The sequence below is a fragment of the Toxorhynchites rutilus genome, chromosome 3 (assembly GCF_029784135.1).
Source record: "Toxorhynchites rutilus septentrionalis strain SRP chromosome 3, ASM2978413v1, whole genome shotgun sequence".
NCBI classification, from domain to species: Eukaryota; Metazoa; Arthropoda; class Insecta; order Diptera; family Culicidae; genus Toxorhynchites; species Toxorhynchites rutilus.
Window position 1 is genome coordinate 205,137,267 of NC_073746.1, and position 19,732 is coordinate 205,156,998.

Below are 19,732 nucleotides of genomic sequence, written 5' to 3' on the forward strand. Positions count from 1 at the left end.
GAGCTAATATAGATAATGTGAAAGATGACATCGAAAGCAATTTGGGTGAGAAGTATAGTGCTGTTGTTCCCATATCGGTGCCCAGATTAAAAATCGTGGGCATGAGCGATCAGCATTCCTCCGATGTTTTCATTGATTACCTCCGAAGTCAGAATGAAGGCATCGAAATAAAAGATGTAAAGGTTTTAAATGTGTACGAAAATCCACGCTTCACCTACAATAAGTTTACTGCTGTAATTGAAGTAGGTGTTGACACATATAACTGTTTATTGAACGCGAAAAAAGTAAATGTGGGGTTCGATCGGTGCTCCGTAGTTCCTGCGATTAATGTATTAAGATGCTTCAAATGTGGAGAATTTGGACACAAGAGCACGGATTGCAAACAAAATTTTGAAACGTGCTCAAGGTGTAGTCAGAAACACAAGACATCTGAATGCAAGTCAACTGTGTTGAAATGTGTTAATTGTTTGAAAATGAATACAGAACGGAAATTGAATTTGGACGTCAATCATGCCGTATTTAGCTCTGAATGTTTAGTATATCAGAGACTTTGATTTGAAAAAAAGCAGCTTGCATTTCAATAAATAGCAACCAGGTTCCAGAAGAATTGTGAACCAATATTATATTTTGTATTTGAATATTGCGGGACTGTCAACAAACTACGTAGCGTTACGTCAGATTGTTGAGGAAAAGCGTCCATTTCTAGTCCTTTTGTCTGAAACACACATTGTTGAAATAGAATCATTTGATCAGTATAGTATTCCGGGATATAATGTTGCTGCGTGTTTATCACATTCTAGGCACACTGGCGGTGTTGCTATTTATGTCAGAGAATCAGTTCAATTCAATCTTCGCCTCAACGAAGTGTTTGATGGTAACTGGTTCTTGGGCATTACAGTTGAACATGGCATGAAGATGGGTAATTTTGGTGTTTTGTATCATAGTCCCAGCTCAAGCGACTTGCGTTTTGTTGAAATTTTAGAAAACTGGCTTGAAATGTTCCTTGACTCTAGCAAATTGAATATATTAGCTGGTGATTTCAATATTAATTGGCGTGATGACTACAATTCGAACCATTTGAAGCGTGTATCCGATTTCTTCAATTTGAAACAAACAGTACATGAATTTACGCGCATTTCCAGGCACAGTAAAACTTTAATTGATCATGTTTATTCCAATTTTGATACTATTTACACAATCACGGATACCAATTTGAAAATAACCGATCATGAGACTTTAATTATCAATATTGTAGATAATCTCGTGGTAAATGAAGATGTTGTGAAATTAAAGTGCTGGAGGAAATATTCGAAGCATGCTGTTTCGAATCTCGTAGTGAGAAGCCTGGATTTTCCATTCGAGGTCGGTAATTTAGATGAATCATCAGCTGTTCTAACTAATACCTTGAAAGAGTGTACAAATCGGCTTGTTACGCAAAAATTTGTTCCTATGAAAAACTCGAACAGCTGGTACAATTTGGATCTTTTACGCCTTAAACGTGAGAGAGACAGATGGTACAAGAAATTTTGTAGAACAAATGATGGAAATCATTGGAATATGTACACAAACGCGCGCAATATATATTCACAGTCGATTAAGAAAACTCGTTGTGAATATATTCAGAGGAAGATTGATCTGCATCAAAGCAACAGCAAGGAGTTATGGAAAATTTTGAAATCTTTATTAAAACCTAGTAATAGCAAACCGCGTTCCATAACTTTTAATGGCACACTTGAACAGTCTGAACAGGCTATAGCATCTAAGTTTAACGATTATTTTGTCAATAGTGTTTCATTGATCAATCAGTCCATTGAATTGGTTGATGAACCTGATGAAATAAAACAGCCGGTTAACAGTAGTTGAAGATTTGAAAGTTTTCACCCAATTACATTAAATGAACTTAGAACTATTTGCTTTTCTTTAGGAAAAACGGCTGGAGTGGATAATGTCAATGCTAGAGTTATTCAAGATTGCTTTCATGTCATCGATCACATCTTGCTGGACCTTATTAATAAATCTTTGCTAACTGGGCATGTGCCTAAGGTGTGGAAGGAATCTTTAATAGTTCCAATTCAAAAGGTTGCTGGAACGATTAAAGCCGAAGAGTTTCGTCCCATCAATATGTTGCACACGCTAGAGAAAATATTAGAAGTAGTCGTTAAAGACCAGCTGCTGGAATATTTAAATTGCAATGCTTTGCTAATACCAGAACAATCGGGATATCGGGAAGGTCATTCCTGTGAAACCGCATTGAACTTGGTATTAGCAAAATGGAAAGAGAAACTAGAGTGCAAAGAGAATATCATTGCTGTTTTTTTGGATCTAAAACGCGCTTTCGAAACAATTTCTAGGCCCTTGTTGTTGAACACGATTAAGCGCTTTGGATTTACGAGTACTGCATATAAATGGTTCGAAAGCTATTTAAATGACAGAACTCAACGGACTATTATTAATGATACAATTTCGAATCCCCTAGGGAATAATCTTGGAGTACCTCAGGGAAGTGTATTAGGGCCCCTTTTATTTATTATGTATATCAATGACATGGGAAGAGTTTTACGATTTTGTGATATCAATCTTTTTGCAGATGATACTGTGTTATTCATTGCAGCTAATGATTTAGATCAGGTCGTTTTACATTTGAATGGAGATTTACATTATTTAAGTAGATGGTTGAAGTATAAGCAATTGAAATTGAACATAAGTAAAACTAAATATATGGTAATCTCGCGAAATCGTTTAAATGAAAACGTCTCCATCGTTATTGATAATGAGACTATTGATCGAGTTCGGGACATTAAATATCTTGGCGTGATTATTGATGACAAACTCAAGTTCAACACTCACATTGACAATGTCATCAAGAAAATTGCCAAGAAGTATGGAATCTTATGTCGATTGAAAAACGATTTAACTATGACACAATGACAATGACACACAAATATCGAGATTACAGCGCTTGCAAAACAAAATAATGCGGTTGATACTAAAATGTAACAGATTCACTTCCTCATCTTTAATGTTGGACGCTCTGCAATGGTTATCCGTGAAGCAAAGGATTGTTTATTTAACTATGGTGTTCATTTTCAAAGTAGTTAAAGGTTTGCTGCCTCGATATTTGTGTGATCGAGTTGAAAGAGGAATTGACTTTCATAGTTATAACACTAGAAACGCGAATGAAATAAGAACACCTAATTTCTTGTCATGTGCTTCACAAAATTCGTTGTACTTCAAAGGAATAAATGTGTTCAACTCGATGCCAAGACATATTAAATGCGCAACAACACTTACAGAATTTAAGAGGCACTGTATTTCACATGTAAAAGCTGTGTTCTCTTAACAGCTGAACGAGTTTTTGTTTATTTTTATGACGAAGATCTTTACTGACGAAGTTTTATACGAACGGATAATTTAATGTGGACAATTTTTTTGCAGTTTGTTTTCAATATTTTCAATGAATCTGACGAAGTTTTTGAACGGATTATATTATGTAGATTATTAATTTTTTTTAAATCATCTTTTTTAAATTTGTATTGATCTCTATTATGTCTGTCATGATCTTGGTGATGATGGACTATTTTTATTTTTATTTTGTCGTTCTTATAGTTGTATTAGTTAAAAAAAAAATAAAAGTAGTCTACAAAAGTTTGAGCGTCGCGCGCGAGGCACAGATATAAAGGATATTAAATTGAAAGTTTTTTTTAAGTGCCGGTCTAGGAATTTTTCGTAAAGGAAATTTTCTCGATTTCTCTGAATGAGGGTATTCAAAGTCAATCTAAAACAAGGCTGGCGGTTGGACTTGTGCTCTGGTGGACCACTTGGCTGCAAGGGCCTCGTCGGGACCGTATCGGCTCTGTGGCGGACATGACTGAGTATTGGCTTTTTTTGGACATTGCAATTTTTTGAACTTATATCTGTAAATAAAATCAGTTCGTTTTTCATGTTTGCTAAACTGATTTCAATGTTGAAAAAAAAAAATTATCTTTTAGATAACTCGTCTTGCTCAAACCTCTGTAGGGGAAGGAGGCGGGACCATCATCATCTTTTTTCATAATGAAATTTAAAAAACGGAAAAAATAACAAAATCACGATTTTTCACATTTTTATTTTTAAAAAGTAAAAAGTAGGTGGCGCTTCATTACAACGGGTCAAATTACCGATTCTCCCTCTCCCCTATGTTTGTATGTCTGTAGGGTTGTCCCACATTAATAGAAATTTGACCAATAGGAACTGACCGAATTTATAAAACACCTTTATCTCTGCTGTCATTTTGAAACTGCTTATCTCATGATCTTGAAAAATTCAATTTGGCCGCCGCTACAAAATAGCTGATTTCATATAATCAAAAAAAAAGTTGATTGGGATATGTGTATCAAACGAACGAACTTGACTTGGAGAACACACTATGTATTTTTTTGCAATCCGCTCAATATCGGTATCCGACGAAATGATTTGACTAATTGGCGATCTAACGTACAAATCTACACCTAGGCGGCGCTGCGGTGAAAGTGATGATGGTTTTAAATTTTGCCATGTGAGCTTATGGAAGGTTTGTAGTTCTTTCCATAAATTACAATGTTATAATCATAAAAGATTATTTGATTGCGATGAGTTTATAAGAAATTTAATTCTGCGCAATTTTATATATAACATGTTATTTATTTACCTCTTTCAGTAGTGAGAACTATAAAAATGTTGACAATGGTTGAATTAAAGAAGGAAATTCGAGAGCACAATCAAACACAAGTAGAAAAATGCACGATTCCTGCATGTGAGAACTACCTTGGAAAGCCCGGAAGTAAAATATACGTGTTTTGTTTTTGAGTTTTAGGTTACATTAGCATCATTTTCTTATTTCAAAAACAAAATCCAGATGTCTCACCGATCGTTTACGTTTTGCGTTAGATCGCCAATAGAATACAGTACAATGGTTTTATTGTAGAGAAATATTCTAATGAAATAGATAATGCACTGAAAACTAGAAAATTAAATAAGTAAAAAAAACTTTAAGTTTTTATATTGATTAAACGGTTTTATATTTGTGGTGCCCGACTACCGATCATAGAAATACTATTAGTACAAAGAGCACAAATATAGGCCAACACATATCATGTAAACTATGATAGGACAGAAGAGAGAATATTCAATAATTACACGAGTAACCGACTGTACATAAGTGATTGTTATTCCCGACCACCGAAATAGTGGACTTCACTGGGGTTCCACAATATTGATTAAGCATAATAATGTTCTAAAAACTAGAAAATAATTAAGCAAGTAGTAGTCAGCAGTTATCACACCTTTTCTTCTTTAGTCTAGGGCATTGATGAGACTAAAATAAAATCGTGGGGCACGTTGGATTTCCATTATGCACAATTAGCGACTTCATCATATGTCCCACGATTTTATTTTAGTCTTATCAATGCCCTAGACTAGAGAAGAAGAGGTGTGATAACTGCTAACTGCTAATTGCCTAATTATTTTCTAGCTTTTAGTACATTATTATGTTGAATCACAATAAAACTGTTCAACTTACAAAGTTTTTTTTTACTTATTTATTTACGGTCCGCGGCACCATGAATAACGCGTGGCCCCTATGAAAAAAAGATTGAGTACCACTGGTCTAAATGTAAGGCGTTTCCAAACTATAGAAGCAATTGAAACGTGATTAGAAAATATTTATTTCAACGGATACATTCATGAGACACGTGACAGGCAAATCTTTTTAAAATTATGACTTCTCATTCATAATTCACAATTCACATTTCTCCTTATAAAATGTATAAACTTATTTGTAAAAGTAGCGTCACTCTTATATGCTGTGATTCAAAGTCGAAGAAAGAGTCGGTGGCGCCAGTTGCGATATATCCAATAGGTCCGAGGTATCGAAGGTGTTGAACGAGACTTCTCTGATAGTGTCATCGAACCGAACAGATTTCCTTTTAACCTTGTCGGTCGTTTTCTGGCGGGTTGGCTGGCTGTCGGATTTTCCTTCCGCTTCTGCTGCGCATTTCAAAATTGAAGACATTATCGAAGCTTCAAAATCATCGTCTTCGCCTGAATCTGTGCTAGGTTTGCTCTTTTTCTTTCGTTTTTTTGCTTTCTTTGCATCAGATGCATTACTTTCGTCGATCGGGTTGGCTGAAGAGGATTCTCCAAGTTCCGCGGCGAGTTTTCGTAGAATTGCTGCTTCTAGTTCGTCCATCTCCGTTTCCTTTTCCTTCTTTTTCTTTTTCTTCTTGGGTGGTTGAGCGGAAGCAGGTGGATCCGGTTCACTTGAATTTGTAATTGGTTTTACATCAGCAGATGCATCTGTTTCATTTGAACTTATTATATCTTGTTCGAAATTCTTTAATATCGCACTTATTGAACTGTCGATTTCGTCGTCTGACAGTAGACCATTGACCTCTTTGTTTTTCCTTTTTTTCTTTTTCGGTTTCCGGATTTCCTCGACTAAGCTCGGTTGACTGATGTTCTTTGACTCACTATCATCTTTTGGTTCTGTGGAAAATATGAATGTATAATTATAGTTTAAAGCTTCAAGTATATGAATTGATAAGCTGATAAAAGCAGCACAATTTAAAGGTACTAACCCTGTTTCACTTTCACTTCCGGGCTAAACAAAATACTGGCTGTATTTTGGCTAACATCAGGTTTTATAATTTGCGCTACATGTGGCGTACATCCGTTAAGTGGCGTATCTCCATTCGATATCTTTTCTTTCTTAATAGAACCATTGGACAATTTGTCATGTGTGTTCATTATCAATTGTCCCTCGATGTACGGAAGGTCACTCTTCATATCAAACGATTTGATGATGAAACGTATATCAGATCCCCGACTGATATTCTGAATTTTCTGTGAAGGTAGCTTAATCGTAACATTAAACACACGATAAATGACGGCGCTGAGAAAGTTGCTGGATACATATTTTACGGTTCCACCGATAACCGATCCGTTCGTCGGGCGGAAGACATAGAAGTCTGCCCTAATTTTGACGTGCAACCGAGAGCTATTTGGTCTTATTGCCGCTAGCGGACTTAGCACCTTGGTGTTTTTAAAGGCCAAAATAACTCCGTCTACGCGGCGGTCGTAGGTTCCTATTTTCTGCGATAAGCATGTTCTCACACCTTCTGCTATATTGCCGAGATGTTTGGGGAGCACTGAAATGTAGTCCGTACGTTCCAATTTCTGTACACATGCATTCGGATCGGATACGTACGATTCTAGCTCTTTCACTGTGTACTTAGTGTATTTTGTAAACGTATTTCCACTCATTTTCCAACGTGTTATCAAATGTGTTTTACACCATAATAGTAGAATTTCATCTGTCAAATCTTATTTTTATTTTCGATTGAAAGATGAACCGTAGCACCAGGGATGCCAGGTGATTTTTTCAGATATCTTTGTCTTTGTCTTCAGATATCTAAAATTGTCTTCAAATTTCTTCATAATCATTTATTGAAGGAAAGTAAAATTTATAATTTAAGTTTGAACAATATTTGATAGATTATTCTATCTAATTGATAGACAAGTTCTAATGTTATTTAACACGTTTAATTAAATTTACCTTGAGGTTTTGAAATTTATTTCCATAAATATTAACAAAGGATACATTACGCAACTGCGACACTGATAATTGACTTGATAAACGGTTAATTGAGTGGATATCGTTCAAAATCTTCCACAACCACCGTGATAAGTATTGTATTAGTGGACTATACGAAGAATCAGGTGCCAAAAAAATTGTTTAGTTCAGCTTTGAAGTTTTGGTAGTAATTCAAACCATGTCCATAAAACTAATTATTGAAAAGATTTTTAACCTGGAAACCTTCGATCTGTAAAGTGGTCGTGCAAAAAACGAGAGAATGACACCGAGACCAAATTATCTAAAGACTAAAGACTAAAAACAAAAGTAAACAGGAGGACACTGTTAAAAACAAACGAATGACACTGATTATATTTTCGGCTAATAGTTTGAACATTATGGAAATAATATCTCCCAAAAATTCACATACATTATCATACTAAAATATCTTCACATATTTCATAATGTCTTCAAAATGTCATCACAAAATCAAATGTCTTCACAGTATCTCAGTAATATCATCAAAATGAACACATATATTGAAACCTGGCATCTCTGTGTAGCACAAATACAGTCTATCCGCGTTGACGGCATAGGGCTCTTGCTACACATACATGCAGAGCATGTGTTGGGCACACATTCGCTTGTTTACATTCGTAGTGTCTATGCAGCAGAAGCGGATTTTTATCAATCGGCGTTCTTGTAGATGATTTAAATAGAGTTACGGTCATTCTAATAGTGCATAGAGCTAACATGAACTTTGTGAAACAGTTAGGCAAGCTATTTTATGAACAAGAGTTTTTGTGTAACGCATATTATTTAGTTTACTAGCACCTATTTCGCGATGTTCATTGAGCGACTCTCCCATTAGATTGGAATCGAAAAATTGGCAGAAAAAGGATTATCAACATTTTCGCACCTAGATCAAAGTCACAGAGTCTCGAGCTCACGTTTGAATGCTTCCTTGTATTTCCATGAATTGGTCAATCGATGGATTTTTTCCGTTTCCGATAAATTTTCTTATAAACGTATTTAGCTTCTCCGCAGAGCATTCGGGTACTCGGAAATCATATCTGAGAGTTGGTTGATATTTCAGGCTGAAAATGTCCTTAATTTCAACATAATCAACTGCTTTTTTGGCGGAACTAGCCGCCGATTAAGGATATCTGCACACGAATATTCATTATAGTTTATTCTTTCACGAGACCAGCAAAAAGCTTAAAACCTAAATGGGAGCACACTTCACCTAATCCGGCTATACAATCGCAATGTGCAGTTTGCACTATTTCTGTGAAAATTTTTGAATAATCAATCTGCTTCCATTGATATGAATCATGGCCAAAACAGAAATTTCTATTTTTCCCCGTGTGTATGGCTTTGACGCTAAAAGTAAATATTTTTATGTGAAGAAACATATATTCGCATGTTATTCATATAGATTAGCGCGTAATCTTTATAACTATTTCGCTAAAATAATTATTTAAACAAAGCTCAATCTTGTCGCTCCATATAATTCCTATGGAGCGATCACTTTTGCCTGCCCAACAGATCACTAATACATATGCACGCTGCAAGCGCCCTATTGAGCTTCGTATTACGAAACGAGGGAGTAGGCATGACAATATGGGTTTGCAGAAGAAATGAACACATTTTCAAAACAAAAATTATGAATGGACATTATTTTTCCCAAGTTAAACTGGTACTCTACGTAAATGTAAATCACCTTTTCTTGCAAGTAGTTTAAAAATATAATACGAAAAGTCTATCTAAAGATAATTATATATTATAATGGTAAGTTATGGTGAGAATATCTGAAAATTCATAGAAAATAGTTTAAATTAGGGTCACAACAACGTACTTCTAGTAGGTGAATAACGTGAATAACGCCAAGAAATCTGATAGAGAATAGTTGGCCTCATACAAACTAATGTCGTATCCAGATGCCGACACCATTCCGCTATCAACGCGATTGACTGTGGGTCGAAAGCAAAACAACTGGCTGCGTTATGTTTGAATATGACAGCGCTGCCAGATATACAGATTGTAAAAATACCCTACACTGAGAGAAATAATTAGTAAATATAACGAATTTTTTGGTAAATACTACCAATCTATAGTCATTTTCGACCGTACTAATAAACACATATGTCAAGCAGAACCATGATTCGGAAACCCAATATCGGCTACATTTTCTCGTCGAAAATGCACGTATCAGAATTATATCCTTATTATACCTCCGTATTGCCTTATGGGAACAATGAAAATGGTTAATACGCGCTTTTCTCACCAGTTTTCAGATATGACAATATCCAAGCTTACTAATGTTATCGAGTAAAATATACTAATCTCTGTTAGGGATGCGGGTTTGTTGATAATATGTACAAAAAATTTGTACATTCTACTAATTTGGCATTACCAAATGTATTTGGTAGTTTTGAATGTAATCGTAGTAGCATAGTAATACGCGTCGCTAAGGATTGTTAATAGTTGCTAAGAGATAGAATAAAATTTTCATTCCATTGCAAGCATTCAACTGAACAAGACGTTTGATTCATTTGCTCTGCAATAGGTTATGGGCCCAGTGAAATGGCCACAACTGAAGTTAAGAAGTAGTTTTATTCTAACTGAAGCATTAATCTCAAGAAGTGTATCAAGTAAGAAGGAGTATCCGAAGTAATCCGAAGTCAAGATGTCGCGAAACAATTCTAGTATCGGAGATGGGGCGAACGGAGCTGCAGCTGGACCAGGAAGCGTTCGAGTTGGCGGAGGTTCCGTGGCGTTGCCGGCCATTGAAAAGTTACGCGGAAGGGAAAATTTCACGACATGGGCGTTCGCGATGCGGATGATTTTGATCCGTGAAGGATGTTGGGAAGCAGTTAGTGCTGAAACCGACGAAGCACAAGCAGCGGTGCCAGCGGATATGAAGCAACGGGCATTGGCTACCATCTGTCTTAGTTTGGAAACCTACAACTATAGTTTGGTGCTGGATGCGGCCGATGCACGAGCTGCCTGGAAGAAGCTTGAAACGGCGTTCCAGGATAGCGGTCTGAATCGGAAGATTGGATTGTTACGAAAATTCACCTCGATACGTCTTGTTAACAGTTCCAGTGTGGAAGCTTATGTTGATGAGCTGATGAGCACAAGTCACAAGCTAGCGTCAGTGGGATTCAAAGTCGATGATTCCTGGTTGGCTGCGATGTTGCTAATGGGCTTGCCGGAGCAGTATGAGCCGATGATAATGGGACTAGAGGCGTCAGGTATTGCGCTGACAGCGGATGCAGTGAAGTCCAAGATACTTCAGGATGGTCGACGAGAAAACGTGCTTCAAGTGTCAAAAACCAGGTCACTTTGCTGCCAAGTGTCCGGAAAAGCAACAGCAACCGAAGCCGAGGAAGAACATGGGTCTGTGTTCCATTTTCGCCATGGGAGATGTGATTACCAATGAATGGTACTTTGATTCGGGTGCCACTTGCCACATGGCACGGACGGAGCAGAAATTTGTGAACGAAGAGAAGGTGAACCATGATGTCAGAACGGCGAACAATACCAGCATGAAGGCCGTAGCGAAGGGTACCGTCGTTTTGAACAGTGACGATGGTCAAATCGATGTCAACGGAGTACTGAAGATCCCGGAATTAGCTACAAATTTGCTATCTGTAAGTAGCATCTGCAAAAAGGGAAAAACCGTTATATTCACCAAGGACAAATGTGAAGTTCCTTGGTTGTACCGCTCATGACAACTCTACATGAACTGATGATTGCGCCGGTTAGTGACCATTCTATCCTGGATTCCTCGAGTCGAGAAAGACGCACCACGCTAGATATGAGGTACAGACTAGGGGGACGTTGCTGATCAAGGGTCAGCTGCATCCCAATAGGAAGTATCCCGAGTCGGGCACACGTACAGAGCATTGGAGACAGCAACATCCGAATTACGAAAACACTTGTAATACTAACCTCGAGCCAACCGCGAGTAATTGGTTACATATTACTAACATAGATAATAAGAAAAATTGTCAAAGTATTGAACTCCCGGCCCCGTGAGGCTAACGCCATATGAGCCTTGATAAAAATATATATTTTGGAAAAAAAAAAATGTGAAGTTCGGGATGAAGACGGCGATCTGGTTATCACCGGTGTCGAGGAAGGTGGCCTGTACAAAGTCAATCGATCGGAGAAGTCACTTCTGGTAAGCGGTATTGAACTTTGGCATCGACGTCTTGGACATCTCCACGAAGGTGGGCTGAAGAAGCTAAAACAGATTGCGGACGGAATCGATTTTCAAGTCGGGACGTTGAAGAATTGTGTTGCCTGTCTGGAGGGCAAACATGCGAGGCGTTCGTTTCCTAGCAGCGAGTCACGAGCTGAAGAGCTGTTGGAGTTGGTACACTCCGACCTCTGCGGTCCAGTAGAGGTTCCGTCGTTGGGTGGAAGTCGTTATTTTGTGACATTTTTGGACGACGCGAGCAAGCGCGTGGCGGTTTATTTTTTGAAGCATAAAAATCAAGCACTGGGGGCGTTCAAATCGTTTAAGGCCAAGGCGGAGAGACAAACGGGTAAGAAGCTGAAAATCCTGCGTTCAGACAACGGAAAGGAATATGTGAATGCAGATTTCCGGAAGCTGTTGGAGTCGGACGGGATCCGACATCAAACCACGTGCCCGTATACGCCCGAGCAGAACGGAGCGGCCGAGAGGATGAACCGCACGTTAGTAGAAAAAGCGCGATGCATGCTCAACGATGCAAAGGTTGGAAAGGAGTTTTGGGCAGAAGCTATTATTCGCGCCCGAATGACGTCATCGTTGCACGCATTGAGCGCATGCGCGGGACATGCATCACCGACATCACCATGCACCGACGAACCAATATTCATCGCTAACGCTACCCGTTCACAACTACATAAAAAGAGGTGGCGGTCGAGAGCTTGTTCATTCTGTTTTACACGTTATATTGTAACATCGTCAAATAAACAACTAGTTAGAAGAAAAGTGTTTGACTTCCAAGTGCACTCTTGCCTTCCGAATAAACCTTCGCACCATCGATATCTGGCTAGTAGACTGCTGTGGAAACCAATACCTGCCTTTCTCAAGGCGGAAGAAAGAGTTAATTTTCCACACAGTTGAAACGTTCTTTCCGCTTTACAGTCCACTGCCTTGGCGCTGAGGAACGCGCCAACATATGGTCCTTCGAGCCGGATATCGAATCAGAGTGCTTATGCGAATTGGTTATCCGGTGAGAGTGTTGCGAACGGAAGTCTGCTAGGGAAAAGTAATCCGGAAACGCGTATCGAGTGAGAAGTGTGAAAAGAAAACGTTGAGAATGCCGAGAGTACGACACACACCGAAATACGACCGAGTTTCGGATAAAGAAGCCACCACACCATCGAAGAAGGAAGATCCCAGAGAATCCTTGTGCAATCAGCTCCAGCAGATGGAAGCTGCCACACCAAAGAAGAAGGAAACAGTGAACACCAGAGAAAATTTATGCTACCAGCGTCAACAGATCAGCAGAAAAGTGAATGTGATTAACCGTCATCTTGAGGAAGCCGAAGATGAGCCACAGAAGATAAACCCATCATTACTGAAAGTGTTTGCGAAGAAACTGGAGCTCTATTATAAGGAGTTCACAGACATTCATCGCGAAATACAAACATTGACCGTTTCATCTGACATCGAGGAGGAGGAAGAAAAATTAGATCAATTTGACGCGCTTCACACGAACACACTCGCTTTGTTGGAGCAAGTCACCGATATAATTTCGCCTGCCATGAATTCCAGAACAGAAAATTCAAATCAAACTGTGATTGTTCAACAGCCAATAAGAGCACCTGTGTCAACTTTCGACGGCAGAGTGGAGAACTGGCCGAAGTTCCGCACGATGTTTGAGGATATTTTCGCTCGCAGTGGAGATTCCGATGCAGTTAAACTGCACCATCTCGACAAGGCTCTAATAGACGATGCAGCGGGCTGGATTACAGCAAAGATAATTACAGACAACAATTTTCAATAAACATGGCAGCAACTCATCGATCAATATGAGAATCCAAGAGTGATCGTCGACACACATCTCGACGGATTGCTTGATTTAAAGTTAACTAAGCGAAATTTTAAGGATTTACTCGAATTAGTTAAATCTTTCAATCGCCATGTTGGCGGGCTCGAGTATCAGGGGCTGAAAGTGGATGAGCTTTCAGGCCTCATTTTGGTGAAAATTCTTACGTCGAGATTAGATAGCCAAACACTTCAACTTTGGGAGAGGAACCAACAGCATGCTAAATTACCAAATATTCAAGACACCGTATCCTTCCTTCGCAGCGAATGTCAAGTTTTGGAAAGGTTCCAGAATCGATTCCAGGTTACATCAAAGGAGGCGCAGTCTAAGCAGTATACGAACTTCAGGCCGTCGAACCAGAAATCATACGCAGCAACAGCTGCAACTTCCGTAGGTTCCTGTGAAATATGTAACGAGAGCCACCGCCATTTTGAGTGTCCGGAGTTTCATAAGCTATCACCGATCCAGCGTAACGCAAAGGTGAAGGAATTGAAAATCTGTTTTAATTGTCTCCGTCCTGGGCATAGATCCCTAGAATGTTCATCGAAGAAAACATGCGCTCGATGTCACCGTAAACATCACACACTTTTGCATCAGGAATCGTCTACTACAGAAGACCATTCTTTCAGCCACAAAATGGAAGAACAACCATGTTCCAGCACCCCAGAGAAGTTTACCGTCTGCGAGCCAGTCACCAATACTGTTGTATCTTGTAATTGCCACAGAGCTACTACAACTGTGATGTTAATGACTGCTATGGTGCGGGTCAGAGATAATTGTGGATACACAACGCCTTGCAGAGTGTTGCTGGATAGCGGATCACAAGTGAATTTCATATCCAAGTCGTTAATCGATCGTTTGTCCGTCACACGACGGCCAGTGTACAAGCCCATAGCCGGAATTGGTGGGACCAAAACGTACGCCAAAGAAACAGTGATGGTGGAAGTAGAATCGATGCACTCCGACTATTCCACCAATTTTGAATGTTTAGTGGTTCCTAACATAACGGGATCAATTCCAGCAACGCATATAGAAGTATCATCATGGCCAATTGATAACAATATACCCATCGCAGATCCGAACTTCAACAACCCGGCTCCCATCGATATACTAATTGGCGTCTCACAATTTTTACAATTGTTGAAGACGGGCCGTGTTCAGCTAGGAAACAACTTGCCTGAATTGATAGAAACACATCTTGGATGGGTAGTTGCTGGTAGCATCGACGATGGCGACTCTCAACATTGTTTAGCCGTTGCAAATGATTCAATCTCCGAAGTTCTACGCCAGTTTTTGGAGTTGGAAGAAATTAATGAAGCTTCACAATCTACTGAACAAGAGTGCGAGAAAATATTCCAAACAACCCATTATCGAGATATTACAGGAAGATATGTGGTAAGTTTACCTTTGCGAGAATCAATTCAAGACCTAGGTAACAATCGAACACTGGCCATGCGACGCTTCCTTTCGCTGGAAAGAAGACTTGCGAGAAATCCGGAACTGAAGCAACAGTATCAGCAATTTATCGAAGAATATGAATCTATGGGACACTGTCGAGAAATAAAGGAATCCAATTGTTTACTCGACAAGGGCACGTATTATATTCCGCATCAAGCTATTCTGCGCCCATCGAGTTCAACAACAAAACTGCGAGTAGTGTTTGATGCATCGTCTAAAGCATCACCGAGTGACAAATCACTTAATGACGTCCTTCAAGTAGGAGGAATACTTCAAAGCGATATTTTCAGTATCCTGTTACGATTCAGGAAACATCGTTTCGTTTTCACAGCCGACATTTCAAAAATGTATCGTCAGATCCGAATCAATCCAAACCAGACACGCCTCCAAAGAATATTCTGGCGTTCTCATCAAAATGACCCTCTTCGTATACTGGAACTTACTACAGTGACGTACGGCACGGCTGCCGCACCATTCTTAGCGACCAGATGTTTGATGCAGCTTTGCGAGGACGAAAATGATTCATTTCCACTCGGCGCACAAATCGTCCGCCAAGATTGCTATGTTGATGACGTTATTTCGGGTGCGAATTCAATTAACGAAGCGCTTGTCACCCGGAACCAAATTCGCGGACTGCTGATAAAAGGTGGATTTCCAGTTCATAAATGGAGTTCGAATAGTGCTGAAATTTTAAATGACATACCGGAACCGGACCGAGAAAAGTTAGTGCATTTGGACAATACATCAGTTGTTATAAAGACTTTAGGGATGATATGGAGTCCAGAACAAGACGTGTTTGTTTTTAGTGTAAACAGTGACAATCGTAACCCGACCAAGCGCTCGGTATTGTCCGACATTGGTAAACTTTTCGATCCTCTGGGACTTCTAACACCAGTCACCGTTATCGCCAAGATGATTATGCAGAAAATTTGGAAATCTGGTCTCCCATGGGACGCACCTTTGGAGAACGAGCTACTGGAATCCTGGTTACATTTTCGTGAGGCTTTAGCATCAGTGAGCGAAATAAAAATTCCCAGATATACCATGATTGTAAGTGCTGCTGTCGTGGAAATTCATGGGTTTTCCGACGCTTCAAATGCTGCATACGGAGCAGTAATATACATTCGATGCATCCTAGCAGATGGTACAATCCGCCTTAATATGTTGTGCAGTAAATCCAAGGTATGCCCAATGGGTGAAATGAGTATTCCCCGCAAGGAATTGCTTGGCGCTCGCCTTCTCTCGCGTTTAATAGTGAAAGTGCTGAAATCTCTACAGTTGGAGGTCAAACAAGTGGTTCTATGGTGTGACAGCCAAGTAGTGTTAGCTTGGCTTCAGAAGCCACTATCAGTTTTAGAAGTGTTTGTACGTAATCGCGTGGCAGAAATAGTGAAAAATACCGAAACTTATGCATGGAAGTATGTGAAATCCAAACAAAACCCCGCCGATTTGATCTCCAGAGGACAGTTTCCAAAGGCTCTCAGTACTAACGAACTTTGGTGGACTGGCCCAAAATACCTTAGCATCCTCGAGTATCAATCAGAAACCCCTGAAGACATTCCTGAAAATGAAATTCCGGATATCAAGCAGACAACCGTCATAGCCGTGCCAGTAATCAACAACGAGAAGTTGCCGATATTTTCAAAGTTTAGCTCCTTCAGGGAACTGCAGCGGGTAATCGCATTTGTGCAGCGATTCATCCGCAATTGCCAGCTTAAATCATGTACGGAACGAGTTCTGAAAAATCATCCCACCATTCAAGAACTTCGTTCAGCCTCTCACTTGATAGTGCAGATCATACAACAAGACGTTTTTGCTGATGAAATTCAACGAGTACGAGCTGGAGAACCCAGTAGGAAATTATCCGCTCTTAACCCTATTTACATAGATGGAGTGTTGCGCGTTGGAGGAAGGCTTCAAAACTCCCAGTTATCTTTTAACAACAAGCATCCGTATTTGCTCCCTAAACATCCAATTACCGATCAAATTATCCGCATGTATCATGAAGAACACCTACATATCGGACCAACAGCATTACTAGCAGCTCTTCGTATGCAGTCCTGGCTAATAGATGGAAGATCCAGCGTTCGGAAGATTACACGAAATTGCGTCACCTGTTTTAGATCAAAACCTAAAGGTTCCAGTCAGTTGATGGGAAATTTGCCGTCTTGTCGAGTTACACCCGCTTATCCGTTTGAAAGAGTTGGAATCGATTATGCCAGGCCTGTGTTTGTCAAAGAAGGCCGACATAAACCAAAGATTGTCAAAGCATTTATAGCTGTCTTTATATGCATGTCAACTAAGGCGGTTCATCTAGAATTAGTGTCTGATATGTCAACAGCTGCTTTTTTAGCAACATTGCAGCGATTTGTGAGCCGACGGGGCCTTTGCCGAGAAATATTTTCAGACAACGGAGCCAACTTTAGAGGGGCCAAATCCGAGCTAAATGAATTGTATCATCGGTTCAGAAACCGAGAAGTTGTACACGAAATTGAATGTTTCTGTCTACCAAAGGAAATCTCCTGGAATTTCATTCCTCCAGAAGCGCCAAATTTTGGCGGGCTCTGGGAAAGTGCTGTCAAGATTGCCAAATACCATCTTAAAAGGATATTGAAAACTGCAAATCTGACATTTGAAGAGTATACCACCGTTCTCACCCAAGTAGAGGCAGTTATGAATTCCCGTCCTTTATGCACAACATCTGCAGTACCCGATGCTGATATTCTTACGCCAGGTCATTTCTTAATAGGTCGTCCCCTGATTGCGACCGATTCGTCCCGGTATGATCGTGTTGCTTGAACAAAGGGATATACCACCGCAATGTTGGAAATTGGGGAGAATAGTACAAACCTATCCGGGTCCCGATGAACTAGTAAGAGCAGTAGATGTCAAGATTGGAGATTCGGTGTATAGAAGAGCAGTATCGAAATTATCTGTCCTTCCCATTGACGACAATGCAGCAGATTCAGTGAGTTCTATGCAGCCTGGCGGGAGTATGTTCGCGCCCGACTCGACCGCTCCGGAATGACGTCATCGTTGCACGCATTGAGCGCATGCGCGGGACATGCATCACCGACATCACCATGCACCGACGAACCAATATTCATCGCTAACGCTACTCGTTCACAACTACATAAAAAGAGGTGGCGGTCGAGAGCTTGTTCATTCTGTTTTACACGTTATATTGTAACATCGTCAAATAAACAACTAGTTAGAAGAAAAGTGTTTGACTTCCAAGTGCACTCTTGCCTTCCGAATAAACCTTCGCACCATCGATATCTGGCTAGTAGACTGCTGTGGAAACCAATACCTGCCTTTCTCAAGGCGGAAGACAGAGTTAATTTTCCACACAGTTGAAACGTTCTTTCCGCTTTACAGTCCACTGCCTTGGCGCTGAGGAACGCGCCAACAGCTATTTCGACTGCTGCTCACGTGGTGAATCGTTGTCCTACACGTGATCCCAAATCCGAAAAGGGTATTTTCGTTGGTTATTGTGAAGACACAAAAGGCTATCGGGTGTATGATTCTGAGAAGGGCAGTTTCCGCATCAGCCGAGAAGTCGTAGTTCTGGAGGAAGGTGTCGTTATTTGTGAGGTGGAACAACCAGTGAAGCCGGTGGAGTTCATGGAGCTTTGTTGGGACGAGTTCCGTGACCATCCTGCGTGTGGTACAGTCGAGCCTGTGACTGGTGCTGGAGTTGTTTGTGGTAATCGTGATGATATCGAGCCAGCGGAAGAAGCGATTGGTGTCGATAGTTCGTTCAGCGAAGCGGATGACTACGAGGATGCCGTTGCCGATCCCACCGCAACTAAATAGACTAGCTGATGAAATGCAGCAGGAGTTGAGGCGCAGCGGTCGGGAGCGCCGTTGTCCAGGCAAGTACAGTGACTTTGTTAATTACAGTTCATTTCCTGGCGGTGTTCATTCTCCTCAGTTAACCTCAAATACGACGAACGATGAGGATATAATGGATGATCCGACGAGCTACGAAGAGGTTCTGCGACGACCCGACCGAGATCGCTGGATGGTGGCGATGCGCGAAGAGATCGCTTCCCTTAGCGAGAACAGGACATGGGTGCTCGCAGATCTGCCTGAAGGGCGGAAAGCAATCCGGAACAAATGGGTGTTCCGAACGAAGAAAGGTCCCGACGGGGAGACTCAGAGATACAAGGCCCGACTTGTGGTGAAGGGCTGCTCTCAACGACCTGGTCTGGATTACAACGAATTGTATTTTCCGGTCGTGCGATACGCGACCGTCCGATACTTGATGGCTCTGGCAGTGCGGTACAATTTAGACATCGACCAAATGGATGCAGTCACAGCTTTTCTTCAGGGCGAGCTGAAGGATGAGGAGATTTATATGCTGCAACCAGAAGGGTTCGCAGCAGAAAACGGAAAAGTGTGCAGACTCAAGAAGGCGCTGTATGGCCTGAAGCAGTCTAGCCGCGTATGGAACGCGCAATTGAATGAGGTGCTGCGTGAGTTCGGATTGAAGCGGTCGAGAGTAGATCCTTGCTTGTACTGGTGTGTTTATGAGGATAAAATGATGTTTGTGACCATCTACGTGGACGACCTCTTGATTTTTACAAACGATCGGAAGCTAAAGAAGAAACTGAAGGCTCATCTGCACAGTCAG

At 40.5% G+C, this 19,732-nt stretch overlaps 2 protein-coding genes across 2 annotated transcripts; one reads left to right on the forward strand and one right to left on the reverse strand.

Moving 5' to 3' along the window:
* Positions 1-5,650: 5,650 nt before the first annotated feature.
* On the reverse strand, positions 5,651-7,337 carry LOC129777065 (FACT complex subunit SSRP1-A). The gene is made up of 2 exons (XM_055783128.1): positions 6,594-7,337; positions 5,651-6,501 (listed from the first exon to the last, which is right to left on the reverse strand). Exons 1-2 carry the CDS (start codon positions 7,276-7,278, stop codon positions 5,813-5,815), a joined length of 1,374 nt encoding a protein of 457 aa, XP_055639103.1. The 5' UTR covers positions 7,279-7,337; the 3' UTR covers positions 5,651-5,812.
* A 6,937-nt stretch (positions 7,338-14,274) lies between these two features.
* Positions 14,275-18,912, forward strand: LOC129773871 (uncharacterized). The gene is made up of 2 exons (XM_055777532.1): positions 14,275-16,770; positions 18,475-18,912. The coding sequence occupies exons 1-2, from the start codon at positions 14,275-14,277 to the stop codon at positions 18,910-18,912; spliced, it is 2,934 nt and encodes a 977-aa protein (XP_055633507.1).
* The last annotated feature ends 820 nt before the right edge of the window (positions 18,913-19,732 follow it).

Bases quoted from the DNA above. Each gene is read 5' to 3' on its own strand.
- LOC129777065 (XM_055783128.1), bottom strand. From the start codon at position 7,278: ATGAGTGGAAATACGTTTACAAAATACACTAAGTACACAGTGAAAGAG. The intron at 6,502-6,593 runs GTTAGTACCTTT...TATTTTCCACAG, and splicing joins GGAAGTGAAAGTGAAACAGG to AACCAAAAGATGATAGTGAG.
- LOC129773871 (XM_055777532.1), top strand. From the start codon at position 14,275: ATGGAAGAACAACCATGTTCCAGCACCCCAGAGAAGTTTACCGTCTGC. The intron at 16,771-18,474 runs GTAATCGCATTT...TCCGCTTTACAG, and splicing joins CCTTCAGGGAACTGCAGCGG to TCCACTGCCTTGGCGCTGAG.